The 26,938-nt window shown below is 61.1% G+C and overlaps 3 protein-coding genes across 3 annotated transcripts in view; 2 read left to right on the forward strand and 1 right to left on the reverse strand.

Annotated features, from left to right (window-relative positions):
- Positions 1–767: 767 nt before the first annotated feature.
- On the forward strand, positions 768–6,164 carry MAPK15 (mitogen-activated protein kinase 15; the record flags this gene model as incomplete). The annotated part of the gene is made up of 13 exons (XM_081266385.1): positions 768–1,030; positions 2,112–2,210; positions 2,338–2,367; positions 2,487–2,577; positions 2,954–3,084; positions 3,174–3,337; positions 3,527–3,666; positions 4,404–4,461; positions 4,772–4,909; positions 5,031–5,136; positions 5,260–5,406; positions 5,775–5,900; positions 5,979–6,164. The coding sequence occupies exons 1-13, from the start codon at positions 962–964 to the stop codon at positions 6,162–6,164; spliced, it is 1,485 nt and encodes a 494-aa protein (XP_081122511.1). The 5' UTR covers positions 768–961.
- Positions 6,165–9,390: 3,226 nt separating this feature from the next.
- On the reverse strand, positions 9,391–16,835 carry FAM83H (family with sequence similarity 83 member H; the record flags this gene model as incomplete). The annotated part of the gene is made up of 5 exons (XM_081266036.1): positions 16,588–16,835; positions 13,497–13,958; positions 12,577–12,741; positions 12,382–12,506; positions 9,391–12,157 (listed from the first exon to the last, which is right to left on the reverse strand). Exons 2-5 carry the CDS (start codon positions 13,941–13,943, stop codon positions 9,391–9,393), a joined length of 3,504 nt encoding a protein of 1,167 aa, XP_081122162.1. The 5' UTR covers positions 13,944–13,958; positions 16,588–16,835.
- Positions 16,836–21,742: 4,907 nt separating this feature from the next.
- IQANK1 (IQ motif and ankyrin repeat containing 1) overlaps positions 21,743–26,938 on the forward strand; it is a gene marked incomplete at its 5' end in the record, with an annotated part of 33,304 nt that continues 28,108 nt past the window's right edge. Inside the window, one exon of the mRNA XM_081266386.1 lies at positions 21,743–21,879. Within this exon, the coding sequence (XP_081122512.1) occupies positions 21,743–21,879 (137 nt within the window). The remainder of the gene's footprint in view (positions 21,880–26,938) is intronic.

Raw genomic sequence — 26,938 nt, forward strand, 5'->3', positions numbered from 1 at the left:
AAGATTTCCACTGGGATGTCTAACTAGCACCTTAAACGTGTCCTGTGTTTTGTGGTGCTGGGGGTCAAACCCAAGGCCTGCCCAGGTTAGGCAGGAACTCCTGCACCGAGCTGCGTCTTAAACCTAACTGCCCGAATTCCCGGTCTCCAGCTAATCCTGCTCCATCCAGCGCCTACTCCAGCCAGCCCTGTCCTTCCAGAACCCTCCAAGAACCTAGGAGTCGAGACTCCCGCTTCTCTCACACCCGTGTCCCGGCCTGCAGCCCATCTAGGGTCTCCTGAAGCCGGAACCACCCTCGTGCGCCCATCATTCCCGTGCTAGGTCGCGCGTCCCACCGTGGAGTCCTCTCTCGCAGCCACAGCCTTTGTGCTTTGGCCCTCCCGTGTCCAGGTGTCACTCCCGCCTCTGCGCCCCCTCCCCTGCAACTCCTTCAGGGTGCAGGACGCTCCCGGCTCCTTCTCTGCCCGCCCGACGGAGCGCTTCCCTGGCGGCCTGCTGACTGCCACCCCTCCAGCGTGGTTCCCGCAGTCATTGCGGGGGGGGGGGGGGAGGAGGCCCGCCGCGGGGCTCCCGACCCAGGCTCCCAGCGCTCCCCAGGACCTGGCGGGCCCAGGCGCGCACGCACTGGGGAGGCTGCGGTGCCGGCGAGCGCCCTGGCCGCAAGGCTCCGGGATGGCGGGCGCTGCCTGCCAGCGGCGCCGCAAGCTACTGCCACCGTCACAGAGCCGGGAGGAGCCAGGCGGGTGCAGGGTGGGGCGACCCCGGAGGGCGCTGCGCCGCTGGGACGGAGGTGGCTCCCTGGGCGGCGCGCACCGGGCGGAGCGGTGTGGCGCCCGGGCAGGTGCGGCCGCAGACCACGCCCACCGGCGCTGGCGCGGGGAGGTGCCGCCCCGGGTTCCCAGGGCGACCCGTCAACAGGTCGCACCCACGGTCAGCGGAGCCTGCAGGCCCGGGCGCCGCCATGTGTGCCGCGGAGGTGGACGCTCACGTAGCCCAGAGATACCTGCTCAAGCGGCGGCTCGGGAAGGGGGTGAGTGCGAGGGCTGGAGGGGTGTCATGACGCAGGTCCCCAGCCCCTTGTGCCTCAGTTTCCTCATGGAAGCGGTGACCAGCTAGGGACTTTTTCCCGGAGGCAGGTGATGGATAGAGCCCCCGAGCGTCTCAGGCATGAGGAGCCTAGTGTGTCACCTCTCCTGGTGCACACACAGCAGATGCTTCTGGGAGGTGGGGGCACTTCAGTCGCTGAGTGGAAGGGTGGACCCTGGCAGGGCCCAGAAGCGCAGGGCCAGGGCCAAGGCCAAGGCTAGGGCTAGGAAGGCATGAGCCAGTGTAAGGGGTGGGAGTCGGAACCAATTGTGGGGTCGTGTGTATTCGCATTGTGAGTGGGTGTGAGCTTGTGCAACTCTGTATGTGAAGGGGACATGACTGGACAGTGCAAACAGCAGGTTCAAAGGCCCTGGGGCAACGACTTGCTTAGCTGTTAGAGAAACCACTCAGTTGTGTGTGAGTGAGTGGAAGGGAAACAGGGGGTGGATACTGGGATTGTGGGGTCATGAGGGATCCTGTTGCATGAGGGCTTCTGGCAACAGCCAGGACTTTGACTTACTGTTATCCACAGCTGGGAGTTGTAGGAGTCGTTTATACTCTCTTTACAACTCCCACCTGCCTGCTCCGGAGGATTCACCTTGGGGTGGTAGGCAGAAGTGCTAGGAGACTAGGTAAGAGGGCAGGGTGGTGATCCCTGGAGGCACAGGCCAGGGCAGGGGCCGCAGGGAAGGCAGGAAGTGGTGAGGTAGGGTGAGTTCTCAAGGCGAGTCCCCAGGACTGGCTGAGCCGCTGGATGGGTGTGGGAGGGGCTTCTGGTCTTGTCCAGAGCGCCCACCTGTGGCCTGGTGCCCCCCCTGCACCTCTCCAGCTCTCACCCACTCCCTGACCCCATCGCCCAGTGTCCTCCTCTGGAAGTTCCTCCTGTAGCCATGGGATCCAGGCCTCCCTGCAGTCCAACTCTCCCTGACCCAGGGTCCAGGGTGGGAGGGGGGCAGCCTGGGTGGGCAGGGGTGGCTGGTGGTGGGCTAGCCCTGGGCCCAGCAAGTTGAGAGCACTCTCCTCAGGCCTACGGCATTGTGTGGAAGGCAGTGGACCAGAGGACTGGTGAGGTAGTGGCCATCAAGAAAATCTTCGATGCCTTTAGGGATAAGACAGATGCCCAGGTGAGTGGTGGGTGTCTGGAAGCACAAGTGGTACCGGGGCTGTCGGAAGGTTTGGGACCCTGGTGTTGCTGGCGCAGGGGGTGTTTGGGTGACAAACAGCCCCTTTGGGTATCTCTGTCTCTTCCAGAGAACATTCCGGGAAATCATGCTCCTCCGGGTGAGTGGCAAGGCTGTGGGGCCTACTTCCCTTACCCAGGGGCAGTTCTTCCCAGAAAAGAAGGGAACTGGCCCCGTCACTCCCAGCGCAAGTCCCTGGCCTGAAATGACTCTCCACAGGAGTTTGGAGACCACCCCAACATCATCCGCCTCCTGGATGTGATCCCAGCAGAGAACGACAGGGACATTTACTTGGTGTTTGAGTTTATGGGTGAGCGAGGCTGTGGTCAGCTCCTGCCCCACTCTGTGCTGATCCTAGGACTGCCTGTGTCCCTCTGCTGCCCAAGTCCCTGTTGTGGCCAGCACTCATATTCTGTGTCCTGAACCTGAGGAACCACCAGAGCCCAGTGGGAGCTCCTGTCCCCACCCCCACACCGTCCTGCTGTGTTTGGAGCTACTTTTAAAATTTTCCACTCATTTTATAAAACAAGGGCAACACAAAATAAAGTGCTGCGATAATTCCTCAAGCCCTTACAGCTGTGCAAACAGTGAGCAGGACACAGAAGCACCAAGCACCAGGCAGGGTTAAGTGGCACAGCGAGTTCTACTGGCCCTGACTGACCTGCACATCCTTCCTGCCCCCCCAGACACTGACCTGAATGCTGTCATCCGGAAGGGCAGCGTGCTGGAGGACACCCACAAGCGCTTCATCTTCTACCAGCTCCTTCAGGCCACCAGGTTCCTGCACTCAGGCCACGTCATCCACCGGGATCAGAAGGTTGAGCCCAAGCTGCCACCACGCGGACCCAGCTCCCATCCCGTGTGCACCCCTGGCCCTCTCGGCCCTCAGACCACCTGTCTCTCCAGCCATCCAACGTGCTGCTGGATGCCAACTGCCGGGTGAAGCTCTGCGACTTTGGCCTGGCTCGCTCCTTGAGCAACCTGCCTGAGGGGCCTGAGGGCGGGGCCCTGACCGAGTATGTGGCCACTCGCTGGTATCGCGCTCCGGAGGTGCTGCTGTCCTCGCCCTGGTAACAGTGAGATACCTCTGAGCCACCCCACCCTCTCCCCCAGTTCCCCCGGCCTGCCCTCCTGTTCTGATGGGGACCCCCAGGCCTTCTTACACCTGGGCCCACCTACTTGTCCACACCTCACCTCCAAGCCCCTGTACCTTCACCTCTGCCTCTGAGCTCCCCTTGCCCACGCCCCTTCCTGCCCAGGTACACCCTTGGGGTGGACATGTGGAGCCTGGGCTGCATCCTGGGAGAGATGCTGAGAGGGCAGCCCCTGTTCCCGGGCACCTCCACTGTGCATCAGCTGGAGCTGATCCTGGAGATCATCCCGCCGCCGACTGAGGAGGGTGAGCCTGGGGGGTTCAACTGGGCACCCAGAGGCTGAGGGCCAGAGAGTGCAGCTGTGGGGAGACAGTGCTCGACCGGCCAGGACTGTGCAGGGAAGAGGTTCCGGAGTAGGAGCCCTGGGAAGACTGGAAAGGGCAGGCACTGGGTAACGGAGGGCCTAGAAAGCAGCTGCCAGGGCCAGGGTGGGGAGACTGCAGATGGCGAAGGAGGCAGGACTGGCCACAGGGCCAAGTGGCAACGCGAAGGGGCCAGCCGGGTGGGGGCAAGGTCCTCACCCTGCTGAGGGGTATGGGGTGCGGGGCTCAGCACCCCCGTGCCGGGTGCAGCATGGGCACAGAGCCAAGCGGGGCAGGGGGTGCAGAGAGAAGAGGGGAGGCTGTTGTAGGGGTGAGGCTGTGGCAGGGGGAATTACTCCCGGAACCCAGGGGAGAGCCTGCTTGCTCCCAGACCTCTGCTCTGCAGGGCAGAGACCGCAAGGGTTGGTCCAGGAGGCCGTCACTGGGCTGGGGTGTGAGGGTGCAGGGCAGGTGTACCTGTGGGCACCCATCAGCTCAGAGGGGGTTCATGGGGGCACATGCCTAGCTTTTGGTGGGGTGGAGCCCCACCAGATGTCAGAAGCCCTGAAAGAGGCTGCAGTCCTTGGCATCAGAAGAGATGGCTGGCCCCAGAAGGCCCTGAGCTGTCCCACCCCCGCAGCCACACCCGGTCACACCTCCTCCCACCACCCCCCCCACAGACCTCCGGGCTCTCGGCGCAGGCTACAGCTGCACCTTGCTGCACCTCCTGGGATCCCGGTGAGTGGGGTGCTCAGAGGTGGGGCAGGGAGGCCGGCTCAGAAGCAAGCCAGCTTCCTGTGCCTGGCACAAGGGCCCGTCTGTGCCTGTTGGGGTCATGGTAAGAGTGAGGAGACCCCAGCATTGCCGTAGTGCTGCCAGATGAGGGTTCTGTGGGGAGAGCCCCAGGGGTTCCCCACGGGAGGCCTGGAGAGGAGACTGAAAGGTGAGGCAGGGGTCTCTCCCCACTGCCTGCAGGTCTGGCATAGACAGATCTGGGGAGGGGGCCCTGGGGGGCCCTGGAGAAGAGATGACAGGCAACTGCCCGCAGGCCACAGCAGTCGCTGGATGACATCCTGCCACCAGACACCCCCCGAGACGCCCTGGACCTCCTCAGGAAACTTCTGGTGTTTGCCCCCAGCAAGCGGCTCAGCGCAGCCCAGGCCCTGCAGCACCCCTACGTGCGGAGGTAGGAGGGTGGGAAGGCAGCCCTGGGGCCCAGGGTCCAGCCCCGGCTGAGGGGGAGGGGAGCCCGAGGGGCTCTGGGCTCTTGCTCTGCAGTCCAGGTCTCACCTTTCTCTGACCCGAAGGTTCCACTGCCCCAGCCGTGAGTGGACACATGATTCGGAAGTGTGGCTCCCAGAGCTGGAAAGAGACCAGCTCTCTGCCTCCGAGTATCGCAGCCGCCTCTACCAGGTGCTCAGGCCTCCACCTCGACTGCCCCCTCTCCCTGTGCACCCTGGAGTCCTCCTGACTCAGGGACAACTAGTGCTCCCCGTGCCCACACCACGCACCTCTGAACACCCTCCCCTTCCGCAGATGATCCTGGAGAGAAGGGGCAACAGCCGTGGGCCAAGAGAGGGAATCTTGGGGAGCACTACCTTGGGGCCAGAGCCCAGGGCCTCCTGGGCTCAGGGGCACCTGTTCCATCACAGAGCCGTCCCCCAGATCACGTCCCGGATGCCTGTAAGGAACCCTGGTTCCAGGCCTCAGAGTAGCCCTGATGGTGACCCTGAGCAGGGTGTGTGAACTTTGTCCACCTCCCATGTGGAAGACGACCCCTGGTCCTGCTGTGTGGGGCCAACCAGGTGCAGAGGGGATCTAACTCTGGGGGTGGATCTCCAACCCCACAGAAGCCTCTGGTGCAACCAGGAACATGCCTAGACCGAGCGTGGCACCCCAGCCCCAACCTCTGCCCCCAGGAAGGTGGGAAAGGTCCCCTAGGACTAAGGCAGAGCCCCCCTGTGCACCTCCAGGGGTAAGTCATGGCGTGTGGGCCTGGCAGGAGCCTCCCACTGTGCCTTTTAGTGATCTTGTGACATGTGCCTTCCCAGATCAGTAGCTTGAGAGGCATGGCACCCTCCCTGACCTTGCAGGCCGCAGCCCAGGCCACCAACCAGGCCCTGATCCGCAGTGACTGGCCCCTGAATGGTGGGCTGAGGGCAGCTGGTGGGCGACAGGTGAGCCTGGCAGTCTCTCCCAGAAGCCTGTGTGCCCACTCGCGCCCGTTTCCTCTGATAATGACTCCCTGCTTACAGGTCTCACCCCGGCCCACCTGGGAGGTTCTGGAGCCCCGGCCAGGCCGCAGGATGTTCGGCGCCTCAGCCTTGCAGGGGGCCCAGGGAGCTGCCAGGGCTGCGCTTGGGGGCTACTCCCAGGCTTATGGGACAGTGTGCCGCTCAGCGCTGGACCGCCTGCCCTTGCTTCCTGGACCTCACGTGTGAGGGGCCCACGTGCCTCGCCGCCCTGCCGCAACACAGCGCTCTTCTTCCTTCCTTTGCTGGGCTGCATTTGAGTTCTGGGAGCTCCCCTGGGCCTCTCTGGGGGAGCAGACACGGTCTCCCCAAACCTGATGACTGTTTTGAATAAAGCCCTCTGTGTCAGCCCACTCTGGTGTGGGGGTCCTTCCTGGGCCACACCCCCAGCTGACAGGCCCCAGCCCTTTCTTGGAGCCCACCTTCTTCCGAGAACCGACTCTCCCCATCTTGAAACCTCCACGGCACGTCCAGGACAGGACTGCCCCTCCAGTACTCTGTCACCCTGCAGCTCCCGTCCAAGAGCACCCCACCCAGGGCTTCCCTCTAGACCAGTGCCACCCAAGACTGGCCGGGAGGGTGACCTGGAACCAGCTTCTGGCCCATGGCCTTAGGTGCCCTGGTGCCTGCCGCTTGCCTTTCTCTCTGAGCACCGTTCAGAGCCCAGACCCTGCTACAAGGCCCAGGCTGCCCCCAGGGTAGCCCCTGGCTCAGGGATTTGTGAACTCATTGTCTGCCTAGGTACAAACCACCCTGTGACTGCAACTCTGAGCCACAAAGGGAAAGTGGTGTCCCTTTCCCGCCCTAAAACCTTGCTGGTGACTGCAGCCTGTGCACCACCCTCGGTGGCCCCTGGTGTGTGTCCAGGTCTTGGTAGGAGGTGGGCATGTCTTGTTGGGCTCAAGGCTGCTTCCTCTAGTTACTGCCAAAGAGCCTGGTGTGAGTCCAGGCCAGCGGTGTGAGGGCTGAAGAGACGGAAGGGCCAGTGGGTGGCCTGGGTGCTGCTCGTCCACCTGACCCTGGGCTGGCTGGCAGAACACAGGAAGGCCACTCCCCCAGGTGTTGCTGGCAGAGCTCACCTCTGAAGTGACTGGCTCTGTGAAGGAAAATGGGCAGGAAGGACCAGGCTTGGGCAGGGGTAGGGGACACTGGCCTGGGCTGCAAGGTTGGGAAAGCAGAGAAACCTGCCTAGGTACAAACCACCTGCACCTTGCTGCAGTCACCAGCAAGGTTTTAGGGCGGGAAAGGGACACCACTTTCTCTTTGTGGCTCAGAGTTGCAGTCAGAGTGGTTTGTACCTAGGCAGACAGGAGGCCCATCATGGAGCCAAGTGGCTGGTGGCTCGAGTGGGCTGCTGGGGGCAGGGGTGTTTCCAGAGCCACGGGCATAACCCCAAAGGGAGAAGAGTGGGCTGCGGCAGTCCTGTGGGCAGGGAGCTGGACAGGAGTAGCTCAGGACAGGAGCTGCAGGGTGGGGCTGGTGACCAGGGAGCCCCAGGTGAGTGCCCCCAGAGGGCTCAGGTGAGGTGGAGAGGCTCTGCAGAGACTCAGAGGTGTGGTCTTGAGTGCTCCTGGCAGGGAAGGAGGGGCAGGTCCACAGGGGAAGGCCCTAAGGCTAGTGGTTGCAGTGTGTTGGGGGGGGGGCATTGTTTTTGTTAATGTCAGAATGTGCAACAGCAAGTTCCAGTGTCTAATTTGTCGAGATATAGAGGGTGCAGCGGTTCCTCTCCTTCAGGGGAGAGCCTGTCCACTCTGAACAGTGGCACACTAGGAGACCTGGCCACCAGCAGAAGCCGGACAGCAAGCACAAGGCCATGAAATGCTTGAGCTCTCCTGGCTCTCAGGAGGCCTCCTCCTCCTGACCTGAAGTCCCTGCGGTCATCCTTCCTGAGCAGTGGCTCTGGGACCCAAGCAGTGAGTGGTCTGCCAAGTCACGCGGGTCTCCCTCCTCCAGCGGCCTAAGGCAGAACCATCCCCTTCGCTTACTGTCTTGTTTCTCATACCCTTTCCCTATTGGGATTTAAATTAAAACAAATCTATCTGAAAAGAAACAACAGAACACAGAAACCCTTTCACAACATAAGCCCCCACTAGCAGGGCCTTTCTAAGCATTTGGTGACAAAACGTCATTCCCCATCGATTAAAATGATTTAGTGGAGTTGGGCTCGGTGGCACAGGCCTGTAATCCCAGTGGCTCAGGAGGCTGAGGAAGGAGGATCCCGAGCTCAAAGCCAGCCTCAGCAACTTAGCAAGATCCTGTCTCATAAAATTTAAAAGGGCTGGATGTAGCTCAGTGCTAAAGTGCCCCTGGGTTCAATCCCTGGTACCCCCTCCTCCCCTCCAAAATTAACGGAGATGGAAAGACAGAAGAATGGTAAACCAGGAGTGTCTTCGACAGATTTTGCATGTTGGTGATGAAACAGGAAAGGATCAAGGGCAAGGTGGAGCTAGGGTCTTCTGGGCACCTGCAGGGCAAGGGTCACCCCACTGGCAGGGATTCCCAGGACCTCTGCCCTGGGGAAGGTGGCCAGAGCTCAGGCCCCACCCCATGGGACAAGTGTGCCACATCCCACCCTTCTGGGGTGTGGCACTTGTCCGGGAGCCACTTGATCAGACTTGGCTTCAGGGTGTCAGTCCAGACTCCATTTTATTATGCTGCAGAGCCCAGGACTTGCCTCCTGGTGTCGCCCCTGGCCACCCAGGACTTCACTGTGTGAGGGACAGACTTGGCTGAGGCAGCTGCAGTTTGGGCAGCCCCTCTGGGGTCCCCTTCATCCCTCCTTCTCAGAGGCCTGCCCTGTGCCTCCCAAGAAAAGCTTGCTTTGGGTCCAACCACACTCTTCCTTTACAAACTGTCTGCAACAGTCCTTCCTTCCCCACAAGAGGACGGGCACAGGAGGAGAGAGGAAGCCAGTGAAGGACAGGGGTGAGGAGGCAGGGTGGAGTGGCTGGCATCAGAACACAGGTCTGAGAAGAGAGCCCTGAAAATGGAATCCCTGAGGAGACAAAAGACCCCTAGAGATGGGGAGACTGAGGCACAAGTGTGGGTCCCTGCAAGCAGGACAGAGGCACAGAGAGAAGGGTCCCTGAGGTGAGTGAAGGTCCAGAGGGGATCTGAGCCCAGGGAGATGGAAGAAGCAGGAGAGAAGGGTGCTGAGGAGCAAGGGTTGGTGAGAAAAGGCACCAGGCCGCGGACTGACACCCTGGGGAGGACAGGCCAGGGCCAGGGCAGGGCAGGGCAGCTGCCAAGGAAACCCACTGAAGCGGAGCTCTGGTGGGTCTAGTCCGGCCCCTTGGCTGCTCTGGAATGAGGGATGGTGGCTGCCACTCAAACCCGGGGACATGGAGCTCCCTGCCCAGCGGATGCAGGGTGGCAGTGACGATGCACCTTGGCCTGGGCTGGTGGACCAGGACACTCACTTCTTGCCCTTGAGTGTACCCAGGATCTTGGGCACGAACTTGCCCACCTTGCTGTCCCTGGCATCCTCCTCCGCCAGGCCATCCCCTGCCCCAGAACCACCAGCCTCTTCCTTTTTACAGAAGACCTCAAAGCGGCTGTAGACGCGCTTCTCCTTGCGCATGCTTTCCATGCGGCGCAGCAGGCGGTCGCGGTCCTCTGCGCTGGCAGGTAGGGTGCGGCTCAGCCGGCCTTGTGCACCCAGACTGTCTGACCGGAAGATGGCTGAACATTTGTCCTTGTCGGACATGTCTGGGGCCAGGCCTCCAGGAGCTGGTGAGTGGCCCAGCTCAGGGCTGCTGTGGGCTGGGCCTGGGCCTGGAACCCCACGATGCTTCTGACCATGGGCGCTGATCTGCTCCAGAATGGCCTTAGTGTCATCTCGTAGGTTGCTGCTGTATAAGGCATTGGTGGTGGCAGAGGACAGCCGTGCCCTTGGGGCCCGCTCATCCCCTGCAGTAGCCTCTGTACTATCACCTCGGCCCAAAGATGGTCGCCGGGGACTCTCTGGCTGCCCATTCTCCTGTGGCACTGGGAAGTTGCCCTCATCCTCCCCGCGACGCTCATTCTTGGGGCTCAGCAGCTGCCTGAGGCGGAGGGAGCCTTTGCGCAGGACTTCCATGGGGCCTCCAGCCACCTCCTCTGTGGGCCCAGCCTTAGGAGACTCACTCGATGAGGCCAGGGTGAGACTGCCCCTGCGCTCAGGCACAGGAGGCACCGGGCTGCTCCTGCGCTCAGGCACAGGGGGTACCGGGCTACCTCTGCGTTCTGGATAGGTCGAGGTGGGGCTCCCCTTCTGTTCAATAAATCCTGTAGTTGGGCTGCCTCTCCGATTGGATAACCCTGGCGTGGGGCTCCCCTTCCGCTCTGGGTAGGCTGAGGTGGGGCTCCCTTTTGGCTCAGAAAAGGGCACCTGGTGTGCAGCAGGCACTTCTGGAGGGGGGCTGTCCCGCCCCTGCGGGGAGGTGGAGCGGCCCTGGGCAGAGAGGAAGCGGGAGGGCAGGCGGTCAGTGCCACTGCGGCCCAGCGTGTCAAGAAGTTGAGCAGCAGTGAGGGAGGCGGCTCCCGGCTGCCGCTCCGCCTCCTGGTGTAGCCTTTGGGCAAAGGAATCACGCAAGTCAAGCAAGCAGCTCTCCAGGCTGCGGTGCTCGCCCCCTGGTGCGCCTGGTGCGGTCACCTCTTCCCGCCAAGCTTGGGACACGACAGCCTTGCTGTGGCTGGAGACAGTGACCGCACCTCCCCCACCGCTTGGGTCACAGGCTGGACCCTTGTATTTCTCCAGCAGCTCGGCCACTTTAGCAGAGGCGGTGGAGCGCACGGCCTCTCCACTGGGACCCAACGTCTCGTTGACCATTTGTTCCTTGTGCAGCAACTGCACCTTCTCAGTGGTGGCAGTTGTGGCACCTCCAGAGCCTTCAGCCTGCGCGAAGATAAGTGAGGAGCGTAGCCTGGAGCTGCGCTGGATGAGTGGGTTTAGGCGTGCGCGGAATGAGTCCTGCTTGACCAGGCCTGCCTCCTCCGAGCCCTCGCGCTCCGAGCTGTCGCCGCCACCGCTTCCCGAGCCTGGCAACAGGCCCTTGACTGGCAAGGTAGCAGGGACACGGAAGGCCGCCCGGCCCCCAGGAGCCAGCACGTCATCTTCGTAGACGTCAGCGTCCATGGGTGTGGGCAGGCCCTCCTCACCCACATCCTCGTGGCACCCGCTGAGGTAAGAGGAGAGGCGCCAGTGCCGCAGCCCCGCTCGCCCCTCTGGCCCGGGCCTGCGCTCGGGCTCTGCCTCTGGAGCAGCGTCTGGGCCTTGCCTCGCCCCTGCCTGGCATGGGAAACGCTGGCCCAGGTTGGAGCGCAGGGCCCCACCAGGTTCCAGGCCACCAGGACCAGGCTTGAAGGCAGGGTCCGAGCCGTGGCGCACCTCGCGCGAGGCGCTGGAGGGCACGTACTCCAGCCGCTGGTGCACCTCGGGGCCAAGCTCGGGGAAGCGCGGCCCAGCGCCCAGCGCCAAGTCGTCCGGGTCAGCCAAGCCTGGGCGGCCAGCGCGAAGCTTCTCGAACAGGCCCTGCGGACGTGTGGGTGCGAACTGTGGGTCCCACTGGTAATGCTGCTGGTAGAGTTGGTCACGGTGGAAGTGGCTGGTCTGGAAGCGGAAGTCGTCCCCGTGACTGAGGAATGTCTGTCGGGACACCTGCCGCGCAGCCGCGAAGTTCTCCACAGCGCCTGCGCCGTCGGCCGCTGCGTAGCTGTGCCGCTTGAAGGCGTCCATCTCCAGGTGCCGCGCCTGGAAGAAGCCCCGCGGGCCCCCGAACTCCCCGCTGGGCCCTACTTCCGTGTCCAGCCGTCGCGACAGTGGCCGCATCCCTGCATGCGGCTCCAGAGCGCCCCCGGGCACCCGGGGCAGCTCCTCCCTGCGGAAGGCCGAAAGGAAGTGGCGATCTGGGTCCAGGAAGGAGGGGAAACCCAGGCCTTCTTCGCGGGGCGGAGGGAACAGCAGGTGTGCCCGTTTAGGGAAGGAGAAAGGGGTTGGCGCCCCAGGGATGCCCACCAGGGGCCCAGCCCCGGAGTATGGAGCCAGGGCATAAGTGTCCATGCGGGCCAGCGCCCCAGCTGAGGGCACCAAGGGCTCAGACTGTGCGAAGAGGATGCGGAATTCTTCGTCGAAGCTGGAGACCAGCTCTCCCTGGAACACATGTGCCAGGCTGCGGTGGATCTTCTCGAAGGACCACATGAAGCTGTGGGTGGGTGGGTGGAGGTCAAAGTCAAGGAACGGAGTGGGGAAGCACTGGCCTGCAGCGCTGGGTGGGACACACAGAGTCCCAGGGTGTGTTAGGACCTGGGCCAGGCCAGGCTATCAGGGTCTACAGGAGTGCTCCTGGTGAGGAGGGGCGGGGACACCCAGGGAGGCTCCAGAGAGGGGAGGGGTAGGGACCGACACCCAGCTGGGCACACTGCACACCTGTAGCTCCCGCTCATCACCACGGCACAGTCTACAAGCAGGAACTTCTCTTTGACGTGGCCCTTGAAAGACTTCCCAGTGCGGCAATAATAGGTGGGGCCAGCCACAGTGCGCACACGCAGGAACTGAGGAGGGAGGGGAGTCAGGTCTTCACCAGGGTCTTTCCCGGTCCACCCCACCTGTCCACTCACTCACATCCACGTGGTGCAGGTTGACTCGGCATTTTTCCGCCATGTCCAGAAAGTGCTGTGCATTCATCTCATCCAGCAGGATATAGACGGGGACCCTGCGTGCAGCAGCCTCCAGCACTTCGCTGAGCAAGTCCACATCAGTAAACATGTCCATCACCACAGCCACCACCTGCAAGCACCCAGTCAGGAGGGAGGGTGGAAACTGTTGTCCCCACCCCATTCTTCAACCTACCCAGGGGAAGGGAGAGCTATGGACCATGTGAACCCCATTCCCTAGCAGCCATGTCTGGGAAGGTGGTCAGGAGGAAGGGACCTGACAGGGGTCATGGGGCTGCTAGCAGAGTGGGTGGCCCACATGGGAGCAGAGGCAGGGACCAGGCCTGCATCCTGCTTGGGTTAAGGGGAGCCCCTGCAATCTCTTCTGCACTAACCCCAGACTGGATGTCAGGGCTGAGGCCCAGGCTCCAGGTCTGTTCTCAGGAAGGGGGCACTGCCCTGGGATGGGAGGAGAACAGGGGTCTTTAGCAGCTGACCCTGGTTTAACAGGCCATCTCTGCTGTTCACCATCTGCTTGGGAGGGGAGGAAGCTTTGAGCTGGCCAAGGCCCATCAGGCAAGTCTAAGAAAATTCTTGGGACAAATCCATGCTAGGAGAGAACCAACATCCCAGAGCCTCTGGGCGTCTGGACATCCACCACCAGCCACTCTGTGCAGACCCTGTATTGGCCCAACCCTCAGTGACCTGGAAGGACGCTGCCAGGAAGCCCCTGCTGCAGCTTGAAGCCTGGAAGGCCTGGCTGGCCAATCCTGGCTGACCTCCGTGCTGGTGCTGGTTGTTTCTCCATCCCCTCTCCCTCCTCCTCATGCTTCCAGGTCCAGCCCAGGCCACCCTCCCCCACTGCCCACAGAGCCTACGACGGTGCACCTGCTGGGCAGAGCGGATCATCCTTCGAGCCTCATCCTTGATGCTGGGGCTATCAGGTGGTGGCGGCTGCACTAGCGTGGTGACTTCAGTGCCCTGGAAGCCGAAGGTCAGAGGCCAGCCCAGGTCAAGCTCAGGAACTGCCTGGTCTGAGTTCACTGGCCAGTATGTGCCCGAGGAGCCATCCATGTCCACATCAGGAGGGCTGCCTTCAGGGGGCTCCCGGGCAGCATGCTGTGGGGGCTGTAGGTGGCAGTTCACGTGCTCTAGCTCCTCAGGACACAGGAAGTCGGGTGCCCCCTCTGTAGCCAGGAAGCGGTTATAGGCTTCTGGTCCACCCTCTGCCAACGCATCCACCGCCAGGCGGTAGTACTCTTTGTAGTGAGGTGGCAGGTACCCAGGAGCCAGTGGGTTATCCCCCTGCGAGGAACTCTGGGAGCGGCGAGCCATGTTGGGGCCAGGGGCCTGGAGAGGAGACACCTTAATGAGGGGCAGGGGCACTGGGGCCGACTCCTTTACCCTCACACAGGGCTTCCAGAGACTTCAGTGGACTGGAGTTCAGCCCACACCTGGAGGCCTCCCCAGGCCTAGGATGCCCCCTAGTTGGAAGGACATCAGAAGTGCCAGGCATGTCACAGGAATCCCAGCCCTGTTCCCCTTTTTCTGCCCTTATTGGTAGGGGTCCTGCTCTCATGAGCCCTTTCCCATAAAAACAGATTTTAACAGCTTGATGGCTGGTTCAAAGACAAACACAACCCTTGGTGGACTATCAGCAGCCCCTTCTTATTGCTGTGGTCCCTAGCGCCGTGCCCACTGGTCGAGGCAGTGCTGTGCCTGCTGCCTGGGAGACCCACTGTGCCTCTCCAGCCATCACCTCCACCATACATCACAGCCAGGAGGGTTGACAGGTCATACCAGGCTGTGACTTCATCCTGGGATGGCATAGCCCTAGGCCCCACCCACTGCCCAGGGCCACACCTCTTCCCATCCTTCGGGTTTCACTGGGACTCCCACCACCCTTTCACTGACCTCCCAGTGCTCTGACCCCTAGAATTCGTTCCTGCTTGCCAGCACCCCCCACCTGTTGCCCCTGTCTCATCTTGGATAACACCTCCCTGGACCACAGCCCTTTGCTATTACCCTCCCGTCCTGTCCTTGCCCAGCCCAGCCCCCTGGCAGTTGGGACCTTTCCAAGTCCTTAGGTCACTGCCTTCCTCCTGCCACTAAGACACTAAGAATGGTACCAGCCTTTTCCATGGCTCAGTCTCATGCCCTTCACACCCCCCGCCTTGGTGGCTGGCCTCTAGGATGCTGACCAGCATGACCACTGAATACACTTAGAGACTGTGGCCTCTAGGCCTGCGGGAGCACCCAGAACCGCTCACCCTGTCCCCACTGCTCCTGTCTGGGGATGGGGCAGACTCCTGCTCTGCTTAGCACACAGGTTACTGGATGCCAGTCCCAGATGGGGAAGTGGCTCTGCCTAGGGGGAAGAGTGTACCCCAAGGTGTGGCCAGGAGTGCTGACAGGATGGGGCACTGGCCTTGGGCTACACTGGGTTGGAAGCCATACCTGCCTGAGAATGTTGGGGTCAGGCTCTGCTAGGTATACCCTGGGACCTGTGCCACCTGGTATTCCTGGGGGTGACATTCTAACTAAGGCAGAATGTGACACAGAGCTGAAGGTGGGGACACTCCTATAACTGCTGGGGAATGCCACCTGGCCCACTTGTCCCAGGAAAAACTGTGCTTCCTTCTTGGGGCACTGCCCTGACCTCACAGTCTCCCCTCATGCTTGATGTTCGGGGTGGGGCGCAGTCCTGTGGTACAGCAGCAGGCCTGGCAGCCCACCTGTGAGTTGAGTGTTGGCCTGTCTGCCTGGACAGGCCCACTGCATCTGACCATTGTGGCAGGATCAACGATTTACCACTATCTGGTCAGGCTGTATGTGGGCAGTGTCTGACTGGACAGGCCTAGAGGCACCGGCCTGCTATTTGGGGAGGCGTGGGCAAGACGTGCTGGAAGGGCCACTGTTGACCCTTCAGATTTCACTGGGGAAGGGAACAGATTCATCAGGAGTGGGGAGGACAACTGTCCAGTTTGTGACCTCTGGTGAGGAGCCTTCCCACAGGCGCTACTGGTTTGAAGGGGAGTCCCAATCCTGCCTGGCCACCCCCACCCCCGGGAGCCTGGCCTCACAGCAATGCTTACCACCTCCGATCACCCTACCCCTTGCCTGTTTCTCTAAAGGGCACGAATCCCCCTGGACTGCGGACTGGGAAATGGCCACTCCCCATTCCTGCTTCTCCCCATTGACCTACCCACCCGGCCGGAGGGAGGAAGGGGCCTAGCCCACCCAGACCGATGACTCAGCAGGAATCCTCTGCGGCTGACCTCTGACCTGAAGCCTGAAAGAGCCTTAAAGGCCCTCACCTCCACTTCAAGGACCCGATCCTTCCTACCTGGGCAGGAAGGGAGATTCCCTGGGAAGGATCTGGGCTCCTACACAAAGTGAGATAACCCGTGGTCAAAGACCGAGGCCAGGGAAGGGGCAGGATCAGGAAGCCGGGAGGTGGACCTTGGCTGGATGGGCACACAGACCGGAAGTCGATGAGTTATAGCTTCGGAGTGGGCACAGCAGGACCTAAGGGTGTCAGGTACCCCAGGAAACAAGTTAGCGGCTGTCCAGGCCAGGTGCCTCATCTGCTCACTCCAGTCCAGGAACATGGGCTCAAGGGGCACAGGCCTCCCGCTCTACCTGCCCAGGACACCACCCCAGTCCATGGCAGCCTTGGAGGATGGCTCCCAGAAAGAGTACGGGCCGCGAAGGCAGGAGCCGGTCAGACGCAGGGTCTCTAGCAGGGGCCCGGACCCTTTCGCTCTGGGCTCCTCCTGGGCCGGCGTCGTCGGGGGCTTCTCTCCCAGAAACCTACAGCGTCCCGGCCCTTGGTCCCCCGCCGGGCCCCGCAGGCCAGGCCCGGCCAGCCCCACGCACGCGGCCGCGCACACTTGAGCCAGCCCAGGTGAGGGCGCGCAGAGCCCCGAACTCTTCGGCGCGCCGCGCCCGCCCGCTCCGGCCCGGGAGAGGGTCCTACCTGGCCAGGTGCGCGGGGTCTCGGCACAGGGGCAGCAGGAGCCGACCGCCGCCCAGCGGCCTCGCGGTCCGGTCGGTCCGGCAGCCACTCCCCGGCGCGCCCGCCCGGCCTGATTCACGCGCCCGCCCCCGCCCCGCCCGCGCTCCTGCCTCCTGCCTGCCCGGGCAGCACCTGGGCGGGGCGGCTCCGCCCGCGGCGCGCCCGCATTCCTGCGCCCGCCGCGCCCGGACCCCCGCCCCCACCTCCGCGCCCCCGACCCCCCCCGCGCCCCCCCCCCGACCCCGGCCCGCCCGGGCCCCGAGCCGCGCCCGGGACCCTGCAGAGCGCGGCCCGAGACCATCAGGGCGCCCACTCCAAGGTCCCCCAGCCCCCTGGTGCCCATCTGTGAGCCAAGTCTCGAAGCCCCTACTTCTGACCCCTGACCCTCGCCCCGGAAGTCCGGGTGACTCGGAAGTTCCGGCTCAGTCGCTAGGAAACAGGCTGGCCCGACGCGGGGGGCGGGGCTTCTGGCCTCGGGGCTCAGAGAAAGGCAGGTGAGGCAGGTGAGGCCGTGGGGGCGGCGCCGAGCCCCGGCGGGGCCCCACCTGGGGACCCCGTGCATATGGGTGTCCCCACCAGTCGGGGGCGGTCCCCTCTCATTATCCCCAGGCATAGTGGATGCCGAAACATGTAGCGGACCCCGCACCCACAGAACCCTGCACATATGGGACCCCACATGCATATTGGGTCCCTCCTTGCACCCTGACTCCACAAGCACAGGATATCCCTCATGTGCACAGAATCTTACAAGCACACCAAACCTCACACATGCTGTCCACTCACCAGGACTATGTACCACACCCCTCCCATACATATAGGGACCCACCCCACACATAAACAGGACCTCATGACTGCTCATACACCAATTCTGGAAGCATAGGGAACCTCCCCTCATATGCACTTGGCCCTACATGTGCAACAAAAAGAATCCCTCATGTACTGGGGGCCCTCTAAGTCCCAACCTCCTACAAGGAATGGGGACCTTATGCACATCGAGGGTACACATACCACCTCTAGCTTGCACACAGGAGGCCCAGTTCTCCCTCAGACCCTCCTATAGGGTCCTCCCCCACTTCAACCCAGCCCCATCTGTCCTACCATTCCCCACCCAAGGGCTCACTCCCTGACATCCAGCCTGAGCCCTTTCTGCCTGCCAGCCTTCAGTCACCCCTGCTTTTTGTCTTCTAGTGACCATCCTGTTTTCAGGGTCACCCCCAGTTTCTCCATTTCCTTTCCCACCCAGCAGCATCCCACTGGTGTGCTGGAACTCCTGTGGGGTCAGACCAGCTCTGGGCAGTGGCACTGTGTGAGTCCCTTGTGTGTGAGGGGAGCTTGGTGAACTCCCAGGCAAGGAGCCTCCCCGGGGAATGAGCTGTGGGGTGAGCCTGGTGGGCCCAACCGCAGCGTCTGTGGGAGCCAAGATAAGAGAGGGTCTAAGGGTAGGGAGGCGCGGGTGTGAGGGGTGCCAGGTCTGTGTGGAGGGGTCCTCAGACAAGTTCATTAGGCAGCCAAGTGGTTTGGACCAGGGAGATGGGTGCTGACCACTAAATCCCAGGGTCCCAGCAGAATGGACCAAGCCAGAGGTGGTCAGGCACGTGAGAGTGGATGGGATGTGCTCCTGCCACACATCCTGCTCAAGCTACTGAGAATATACATCCGTAAGCTGTGGGCAGGGAAATGTGCTAGAATGTCCATGTTTCTGCTGCCTGCCCACCCAGACCCATGTGGGGTGTGATGCTGTTCCCCACTACTCCCGTCTTCTGCACCTCTAATCATACCCTCCCTGGGTCTTTTCTTCCCATTCCCAGGAGAATGAACAGTAAGAAAGGGGGGGCCAAAGCTGCATCAGGGAAGTGGCAGACATCACCCCCTTGGCCCAAGCCAAGAGCTGCTGTTGGTGAGTACACCCTTTGACCCCAGGGCACTGCCACTCAAACACTGACCTGTGACCCTCTGCAGCCATGAGACCCCCTCTAAGAAGGCCCTTCCCTCAGAGAGTGGTATCCAGGGATCTCTGAATGAGGCTTAGAATGGATATGCTCACATTCAGAGCCCAGATGCCACCCCAACCCCTGGCCTTGGGCCTTGCACCTTTGGGGCTGTGGTAAGGGCTGGGCACAGCTTTAGAATCCATGCCAATGGGAAGGGGCACACATGGGTGAGAGGGCCCCCATTGTTGAAAACAGTTTTGAGCCGGGCATGGTGGCTCAACACCTGTAATTCCAGCTACTGGGGAGGCTGAGGCAGGAGGATCACAAATTTAAGGTCAGACTCAGCAACTTAGTGAGACCCTGTCTCAAACAAAAGGTTGGGGATATTGCTCAAAGGCAGGATGCTCCTGGGTTCAATCCTCAACACCACTGCAACAAAGCAGCCAGCTTTGAGAAAGGTCTTGGCTCCAAGTTGGGAATTCTTAGGCTAAGTTCAATAATTGGTCACTTCTCTTCTGTGGCTGGAAAGGGACAGCTCACTTGGGCTAGCTCCTGCTGAGCATCAGGAAAGGGACCTCCCCGTGCCCATCCTACTTCAGCAGTTATCACCCCTGCTCTAAGTGCCATTCACTCTCTGTCAGTGCTGCTAATACCTCCCAGGTGGCATCTCTTGGCCCTCTGCTCCCAGGCCTGCCTGGGGTCTGTGCTTGCTGAGAGAGCACGGACCCACCCCACATGGGGCTCTACAGCTTGAGCTGGGCCCAGCCCAGAGAACTCTATTGCCCAGGATCTGGAGGGGTGGTGGTGACTCCTCCAACCCAAGCCAGGTTTAGATCCTAGTTACCTAAAATAGCCCCAGCTGCGTCTGAGGCGGACTCCTCCTGGAATGAGGATAATGGGCCCAGGGACCGCGTGCTGCCTCTGTGATCTCAGGCCCTGGTACTGCACTGCAGTAAACAGGGGGCGGAACAGGCCGACCTGAAGCTGTCTAGGAAACAGGGGCTGGGGGTAGGGGAGCATGCTCCTTGCTCTGCTGCCTGGAGAGCAAGCCCACCTAGGCTGTGTATGCCTCAGCCTGCCCACTGCCCAGGCTCCCTGACCTAGGATGTCTGGGTTCTCTGCAGGGACAGCTTTGTCGCTGAACAAGTGCCCTCCCTTGGCAGCTTCTGCCCACTAAGCACTGGGAAACCTAGGTGGACTGCGTCCTTGGTCTTGGCAAGGCCCTGTGCAGCCCTGCCAGCTTCCTTTGGCAAATATGAACACAGCCCACAGAGCTCCTCAGCCAACTTGGCCTCTGGGCCCTCACAGATCTGTCAGATGCAGTGACCACCATGCCCACAGGCTGTCCTGGGCCCCTCCCCACACCCTCTCCAGGCCTTACCTGGCCTTGGGTCTGCAGTGCCTCCAGGCCCTCACTCCGGAGCTGCTCCAGGGCCATGGCCAGCTGCAGCCCCTCCATGTGCACCCAGGCCTGCTCCTCCTGCAGCTGCTGCAGCCACAGCTGCTCCTCCTGCAGCTGCTGCAGCCATAGCTGCTCCTCCTGCCACAGCTGCATCTGCAGCTGGACCTGTCGCCGCCGATCCTCCAGCAGCAGCTGCTCCTGGGCCAGGCACAGCTGGACTTCATGGAGCCTTAGCAGTTCGGGGCCCAGGGCCGGCATGGGGCCCCCTGCTTCATGGCCCTCCATGTGCTCAGGGAGGACCAGCACCAGCTCAGACCCCGCAGCAGTGGCCTGCACTGGCCTCCAGGCTGCCTCTGGCTGCTCTGTCCTGGCTGCCCTGGGGTGTCCCTGAGAAGCCAGCTGTGTGCTGGTCACGTGCCCTGTAGAGGCCACCCTAGCCTGGTCCCAAGGGCCCCCTGTAGCGGGGGGCGGGGGCTCAGCCCCAGGGCCCTGCTGCTTGGTGGCCTGTGGGGCCCTGCCTGCCTTCCTGCCTCGGGGCTTGCGAGCTCGACCTCGCTTCCCAGACATGGCCCTGGATCCCGGGCCTCTTTCCCCAGGTGTCTGCTCCCCAAGAGAGGGCCTGCTCATCCACTGGCTGCCTCAGTACGGCAGCTCAGGGGGCATCCAGAGGCCACAGTGGGCTGCTTGCTCCCCCGCCACGATCAGCCCTGGGCTCCTGCCGTCCCAAGTGCCTTCCCTGCCCCTTGGCCGGCACCCGTAGCACCGCAGCTCCTGGCTCTGCCTAGGGCCTCACAGGCCCCACTCAGCAGGGCTGGGCCACGCCAGGAGTTTATAGGGACTCAGCGGCACGGTGGCTCACCCAGGCCGAGGAGCTGACTAACGTGCTGACACAGGGCACAGGACTGACGGGCCACAGGCCTCGTTGGCCAGACTGGGAGGGAGACTGAGAAACTGGAGGCGCCGCAGCAGCTAGACCGCAGTGCGCAGCGGCCTGCCTGGTCCTGCCTGGGCGGCACCCAGGCCCCTCACGCTCCCCCGCCCCACCCCTGGTCGCGGGAAACTTAAATTCCAGCCATAGGGCCAGGAGCTGTGTGCTGGCCACACTGACCATCAGGACCCAGTCCCTCCCTGGGCGTAGACCATCCCAGTGGAGTCCCAGGCCACCTGAGCACTTTGTGGGTAGCATGCTCAGTGGAGCCCCTCTGGGGCTTGGGCTCGCCTGGGTTCTGTGGAGGAACAGGGTCCCGCTGTCCGAGCGTTGTGGTGTCCAGCGGCCCTGTGGGTTGGGAAGACACCAGTTCTTCAAAGCCCAGAGAATGTTTTGAGGACTGAGACGGGCAGAAAGGAAGAGCCTGGTCTGCTCTTGTGAGCAGGTGGGACCTAACTGGGAGTCCAGCTCCCCTGCCCATTGAAACAGCCCAGGAGCCGTCACGTCACGAGTCCTGCCTTTGGGTTCCCCCGGGTGGCAGTGGGGTCCAGGGCCAGCTCCAACACTGGCCTTTCTGTTGGAAGGTGAGGCCTTAGATGGCCTCCTTAGTGTCTCCCCTGCCAGGAGAGGGGTGCTGCTGACACCCCCCACACCCCAGGCCCCACCCCAACCAGCCCGCCACACTGGCTGGACTGGTTTGCCTGGCCCATCCCCGCACCACACTCCTGCTGCTCAGCCCTGCCCAGAAGCTCAGAAGCAGACAGGAGTTCCTGCCTGGAAGCAATGAGTTGGACAGAGATGGGAAGGGCTTGGAAGACAGAGGGACCCTGTTCTGACCACAGGGTGGGGGACAGTATGGGTGCAGGGACCAGCCTGCAGCAAGACTGCAAGAGGGCCAGCAGCATGGTGGTCCTGACCAGGCGGCACCATGCCCACCCAGGAATCACAGGGCCTGGGCTCTGCCTGCTGGCCCTGAGGGTGACCCAAGTCAGGTAGGCTCTGCAGTTGGAGGATGCTGTGGGGCAGCTCATTAATGTCTCAGTAATGACATTACCTCCGCTGTGGCTCCCTGCAAGCTGCGACACAGCAGCCCTGCAGGTGTCCCATAAATGCCAGTATCATAAATATCTCCTGAGGTTGATGGGTGTGGGGGACATTTCAAACCCAGACCACCCTGACTGCAGCTCTCCCCAGGGAGACGGGGAGAGAATCGCCAGTCGCCGAGGAAGACAGGCCGAGAGCGGAGGGGGCCCACACCCCAGGAGACCCCTGAAGCCCCTGCAGGTGAGCGCCTGCCCCACGTACCGCGTCCTCTCAGAGGGCAGGCAGGAAAGGGGCTTCCCTGGGCCGGCAGGCAGGGTATGTGCGAATGCGCAAGTGCGCATGTGCGGTGTTTTCGAGGACTTGTGTTTACGGCTGTTTACAGGTTGGGGCGCAGGTCCGCAGCCTGCGATGGGCCTGAGTGGCCTATCAGGGACGCCCTGTCCCTCCACTTCTCCTGCCTTCGTGGTGGTTAGGGGTCACCTGATCTGCGTGCGTCGCTGGCAAGAAAGGGTGCTCCCCTCTGGGCTCCAGTCCTGGGCCTGCTCACCCCGCCCCTCCTTCTCCGGCTCACCTTCAGCTCAGACTTCTGCCCGGGCGCCCCAGCCCTGCATTCAGCTGCCCCAAGCCCCCTCCTGGGTGTCCTGAAGCTCACCAGTGCATCAAAAACAACTTCTCCACCCTTTGTCCCGGATGGGTCCCCGGGGATCGCGCCCCGCCACCAGGGGGCTCCCCGCGTTCCCTCTTCTCCCTCCCTGGGCTCCCAGCTGCTCTCCTGGGGCACTGCCTCCCACTTTGCTTCTTTTAGTAGAATCCTCAGAGGAGAGGAAGCAAGTGGCTCTCCCATCCCGTAAAGGCACCCTACACCATCCCTGAAAAAGGACACGGGGGCCAGGCAAGGTCTGTGAGGACTGATGCTGTTTTATGATAATTGCATATGCCTGAGGGACCGACCCCTGTGGACGGTGCGTCGTGGAGACAGATGAGTTGGGAGAATGCCCTGAGCTGGAGATTGTGCTTGAAGGCAGGCGGAATGCTAGGTAGCAGGGTGCAGGCCAGGCTGGCCCCAGGGCAGTGTGCTCAGCAGGGCCAGCACCGCAGTTGTGTCCATGCTGCAGTCACCAGTTGTTTCCACGTCCCAGTGAGAAAGCCACTGTCAGGCCTGTTCTTGGGGTCAGGGGAGGGAGGCTTGGATATCCCCATTCTGCTCTCTGTCCTGGGAAGTGGGCCCTATAGGGCTGACCCCATCCTGCACGAAGGCCAGCTGCTCTCCAGGGCATGAACCAGGACACCACCTATAAACCCAGCTCGCTGGCTGGCTCTTGTTGCTGGATCGTGGGTCCCAGCTCAGAGAAGTGCTGTTGGGGTGCTGGGGCTGTGCGTGTCTGAGGAACCTGTAAGTACGTCCAGTAAGGTGTCCAGTTTGGCTGGAGGGAGGCTGCTCCTTCACAGTGGAAGGCACTGCTTGGAGCTGCCCCATCTCTGGTGCAGGCTTGGTCCGCACTGAAGTTGAGGGCACCTGTAGGCACCACCCTGTGGTGGTGTCCCAGGCTCATGCCCTGTGGGAGTGAGTCCTTGTGTCCTTTGCCTAAGGGACTGGTGGCCACCACCACACAGTGAGTTCCCATTCTGGGACTGTCCTAGAGGCTGTGGGAGCACACCTCTCCCTGCCCTGTTGCTGCCCCAGTCTTTCCAGCTTTCTGACCCTCTGCTGGACTCTCAGCCAGAGCAGATGACCTGGTGAGGAGAATTCACTCCACAGGACAGTGTCCATCCTGGGCTGGTATTGCTGGGCCACACAGACTCCCTTCTTGTCACTGTAGCCTCTCCCTTAGGGGCCTGCTGGCCAGCATCTGCAAGACAGTTGTAATGTCCACCAGGTTGTCAGGTACCTGCTGTGGTGGCACTCTGCCTCGGTGGGCCCAGGCCACACCTCCCTCAGACCTCTGCATCCCTGCTGGCTTGACTTGTCCATCTGCGGGTCCTGATGAGCTAGCTCTGCCTGTGCCAGTGCCCACTCAGTCTTCCTATCCACAGCAAGTGGGTGGCCGGGGACCCACTGGGTCTGCCCCTCACTGCTGGCCCCGGGACCTTCTGGCACAGGGGCTGCCGATGGTGGCAGTGCAGCTGGATTGGTGCTGGTGCAGGGGGTGACTGTGTACCCTGCACAACCCTTTGCTCATTGTCCTCTGCCCCAGAGGACTGTGGTAGACATGTGCACTGTGCACTTTGTTCACCCCACCCAGCCTGCCCCTCGCCACCCATGGCCACAGGCACTCTGCTGTGTCCTCGATGCCAAGACCGTGAAGCAGAAAGCCAGCTTGTAGGTGGCCCAAGGGCCTGCACGGCACCCTTCCCTCCCACACCCTCGAAGGCTGCGTCTGTGAGTGTGAGGTCCATGCAGGCTGGTAGTCATGCCTCAGCTGACCTCTGTTTCCCCAGAAGCCCTCCCAGGCCTCTCAGTGTGTGGGCCAGAGCAGTGTCTCCTGAAGGGACAGTGTGCCTCCGAGGTCCTGGGAGCCTGCTGAGCACTGGGCCCTTCTTGCTGAATGGAGGCACTAGGTGCAGTGGTTTATGCCTCACCTTAGGATGTCCAGGCAAACCCAGACCCAGCCTTGCAGCCTCTACCTGGGCCAGCAGAGTGTTAAGATGACCCTGTCCCTGTTCTTCCTCCTTGCTGCAGTGATTACTGAGAACCTAGGTCTTACAACAGCGCACACTGAGCTGGGCGCCGTGGCCCACCCCTAGGATCCTGTCGGCTCAGGAGGCTGAGGCAGGAGGATCACGAGTTCAAAGCAGCTTTGGCAACTAAGCCAGGCCCTTAGCAACTCAACGAGACCCTGTCTCTAAATAAAGTACAAACTAGGGCTGGGTTGTGGCTCAGTGGCCGAGCGCCCCTGGGTTCAATCCCCGGCACCAAAACACTGCCACCACCACACTGAGTACCTCCACTCCTAGGGTTCACAGCCTCCTGGGCTCCAGCAAGGGAGGCTGAAGCAGAGTCTGTGGGGTGCCCCCTTCCAGCTTCTCGACATGCCCCCAGGCTCGAGGCCCCTTTTTCTCGAGAGTCAGCGGCTGTCCCAGTCTCATCTCCTTCCTCTGGCTCGCCCTTTCCGCCTCCCTCAGCCTCTTGTACCTGCGGTGGCACTGGATCCAGGTGGTGATGGAGGATCCCCCCACCACTCTCTACCTCTCTTTGTGGGTATTCAGGTTGAACACAGGTTCTCATGCAGGTAAGCATTCTGCCCCTGGGCTACAGCCGCGGCCCTTTTGTTTTTTATGAGGATGCAGGGTCTCACTGAGTTGTAGGCTGTCCTTGAATCTGCAGTCCTCCTGCCTCAGCCTCCTGAATCTGGGGGAGTCGCTGGCCGTGCACCACTACATCTCCCCATTTCAAGGTCAGCCAGTCGGTGACCTGATTTCATCAGGGACCTTGACTCCCCTTTCCCTGGACGCTCAGAGGTTCCAGGAAACAGAGTGTGGACATCTTGGGAAGGGGGCATTGTTCTGCCTACCTGGTCTTTATGAATATATGAAGACAGAGGCTCAGAGAGTAACCCTGGCCTTGGGTAGGAGGGTGAGGGTGCACTGCAGTCTGCCATCGAGGGCGACTGGTTCTGCATCTGCCTACCAAGTGCCAGGAACTGTCCACCTGTTGCAGTAAAGAGACCACAGCCAGCGGCAGTGCTCCTGGGTGCCTGCCTGTTTAGCTTCCTGGAGTGCATCCTCTTCGGTCTTTGTTAATTTGCTTATGCAAAGGCCAGACAAGCAGTGGAATGGTGATGCTTTGGAGACTGCTCCTGCTTCCCTACCTTCCATGTTGATATTAATGGATGCAGTTCCTCCAGGAAACAAAATACTAGCGACCTGGTTTGCTTCGGTGATGGAGGCAGGAAGTTTCATGGACTCCTGCGTGCTCTTCCTTCCAGCATGACCCCTTGCTCCACTGGCCAAGGCGCCAGCATGAGTCTCCCACCAGCAGCTGGATCTGTTTACCCCACACATGGGACAGAATCACATCCCATCACACTGGATGGGGAGGGCCGGGCCACAGCACCATCTGGCACTTGGCCTGTATCGTAGAGAAGATGCTGCTGCCATTTGCTTCATCTATTTTTTAGTCCTAACAGATTGTTGGGCAGCAAATCTACAGTTTTTTGTTTATAAAATTTATCACCGGGCTGGGGATGTGGCTCAAGTGGTAGCGCGCTCGCCTGGCATGCGTCCGGCCCGGGTTCGATCCTCAGCACCACATACCAACAAAGATGTTGTGTCCGCCGAGAACTAAAAAATAAATATTAAAAAAAATTCTCTCTCTCTCTCTCTCTCTCTCTCTCTCTCTCTCTCCTCTCTCACTCTCTCTTTAAAAAAAAAATTAAAAAAAAAATTTATCACCTGCAAAATAATTATATCACCTGCAAGATAATTTTACTCTTCCTTTCCAATTTGGGTGCAATATATTTCTTTTTCTTGCCTAATTGCTCTGGCAGGGACTCCCACTTCTGTGTTATATAGAATACATGGAAGCAGGCATTCTTTTCCTTCCACTCTTTCACCATTGAGTATGATGTTTGCTGTGGGTTTTTCATAAATGACATTTGTCAGACTGAGGAAATTTCTTTCCATTTCTAGTTTGCTGGGTGGTTTTGTCCTCAAAACGGGTTGAATTTTGTCAAATGCTTTCTCTGCACCAATTACAGTGATCATGTGTGTTTTTCCCCTTTCATTCTGTTAATATGTTAAAACTGATCAGTTTTCGTGTGTTGAGCCATGCTTGCACTCCAGAAATGAGTCCCACTTGGTCAAGGGGTCTGAGCCCTTCAGCGTGCTGTTGAATGCAGCTTGCTGGTGTTTTCTTAGGGCCTCTGCACCAATGCTCCAAGAGGTATCTGTCTAGAATTGGCTTGTGGCATCTGTCTGGCTTTGATATTAGGTAATGAAGGTCTCACAGAATGAATTAGGAAGCATCCCATCCTCTTATTGAAAAAGGTGAGAAGGGTTGGTGTGACT

This window comes from Spermophilus citellus (assembly GCF_964194105.1).
Source record: "Spermophilus citellus genome assembly, chromosome: 14".
NCBI classification, from domain to species: domain Eukaryota; kingdom Metazoa; phylum Chordata; class Mammalia; order Rodentia; family Sciuridae; genus Spermophilus; species Spermophilus citellus.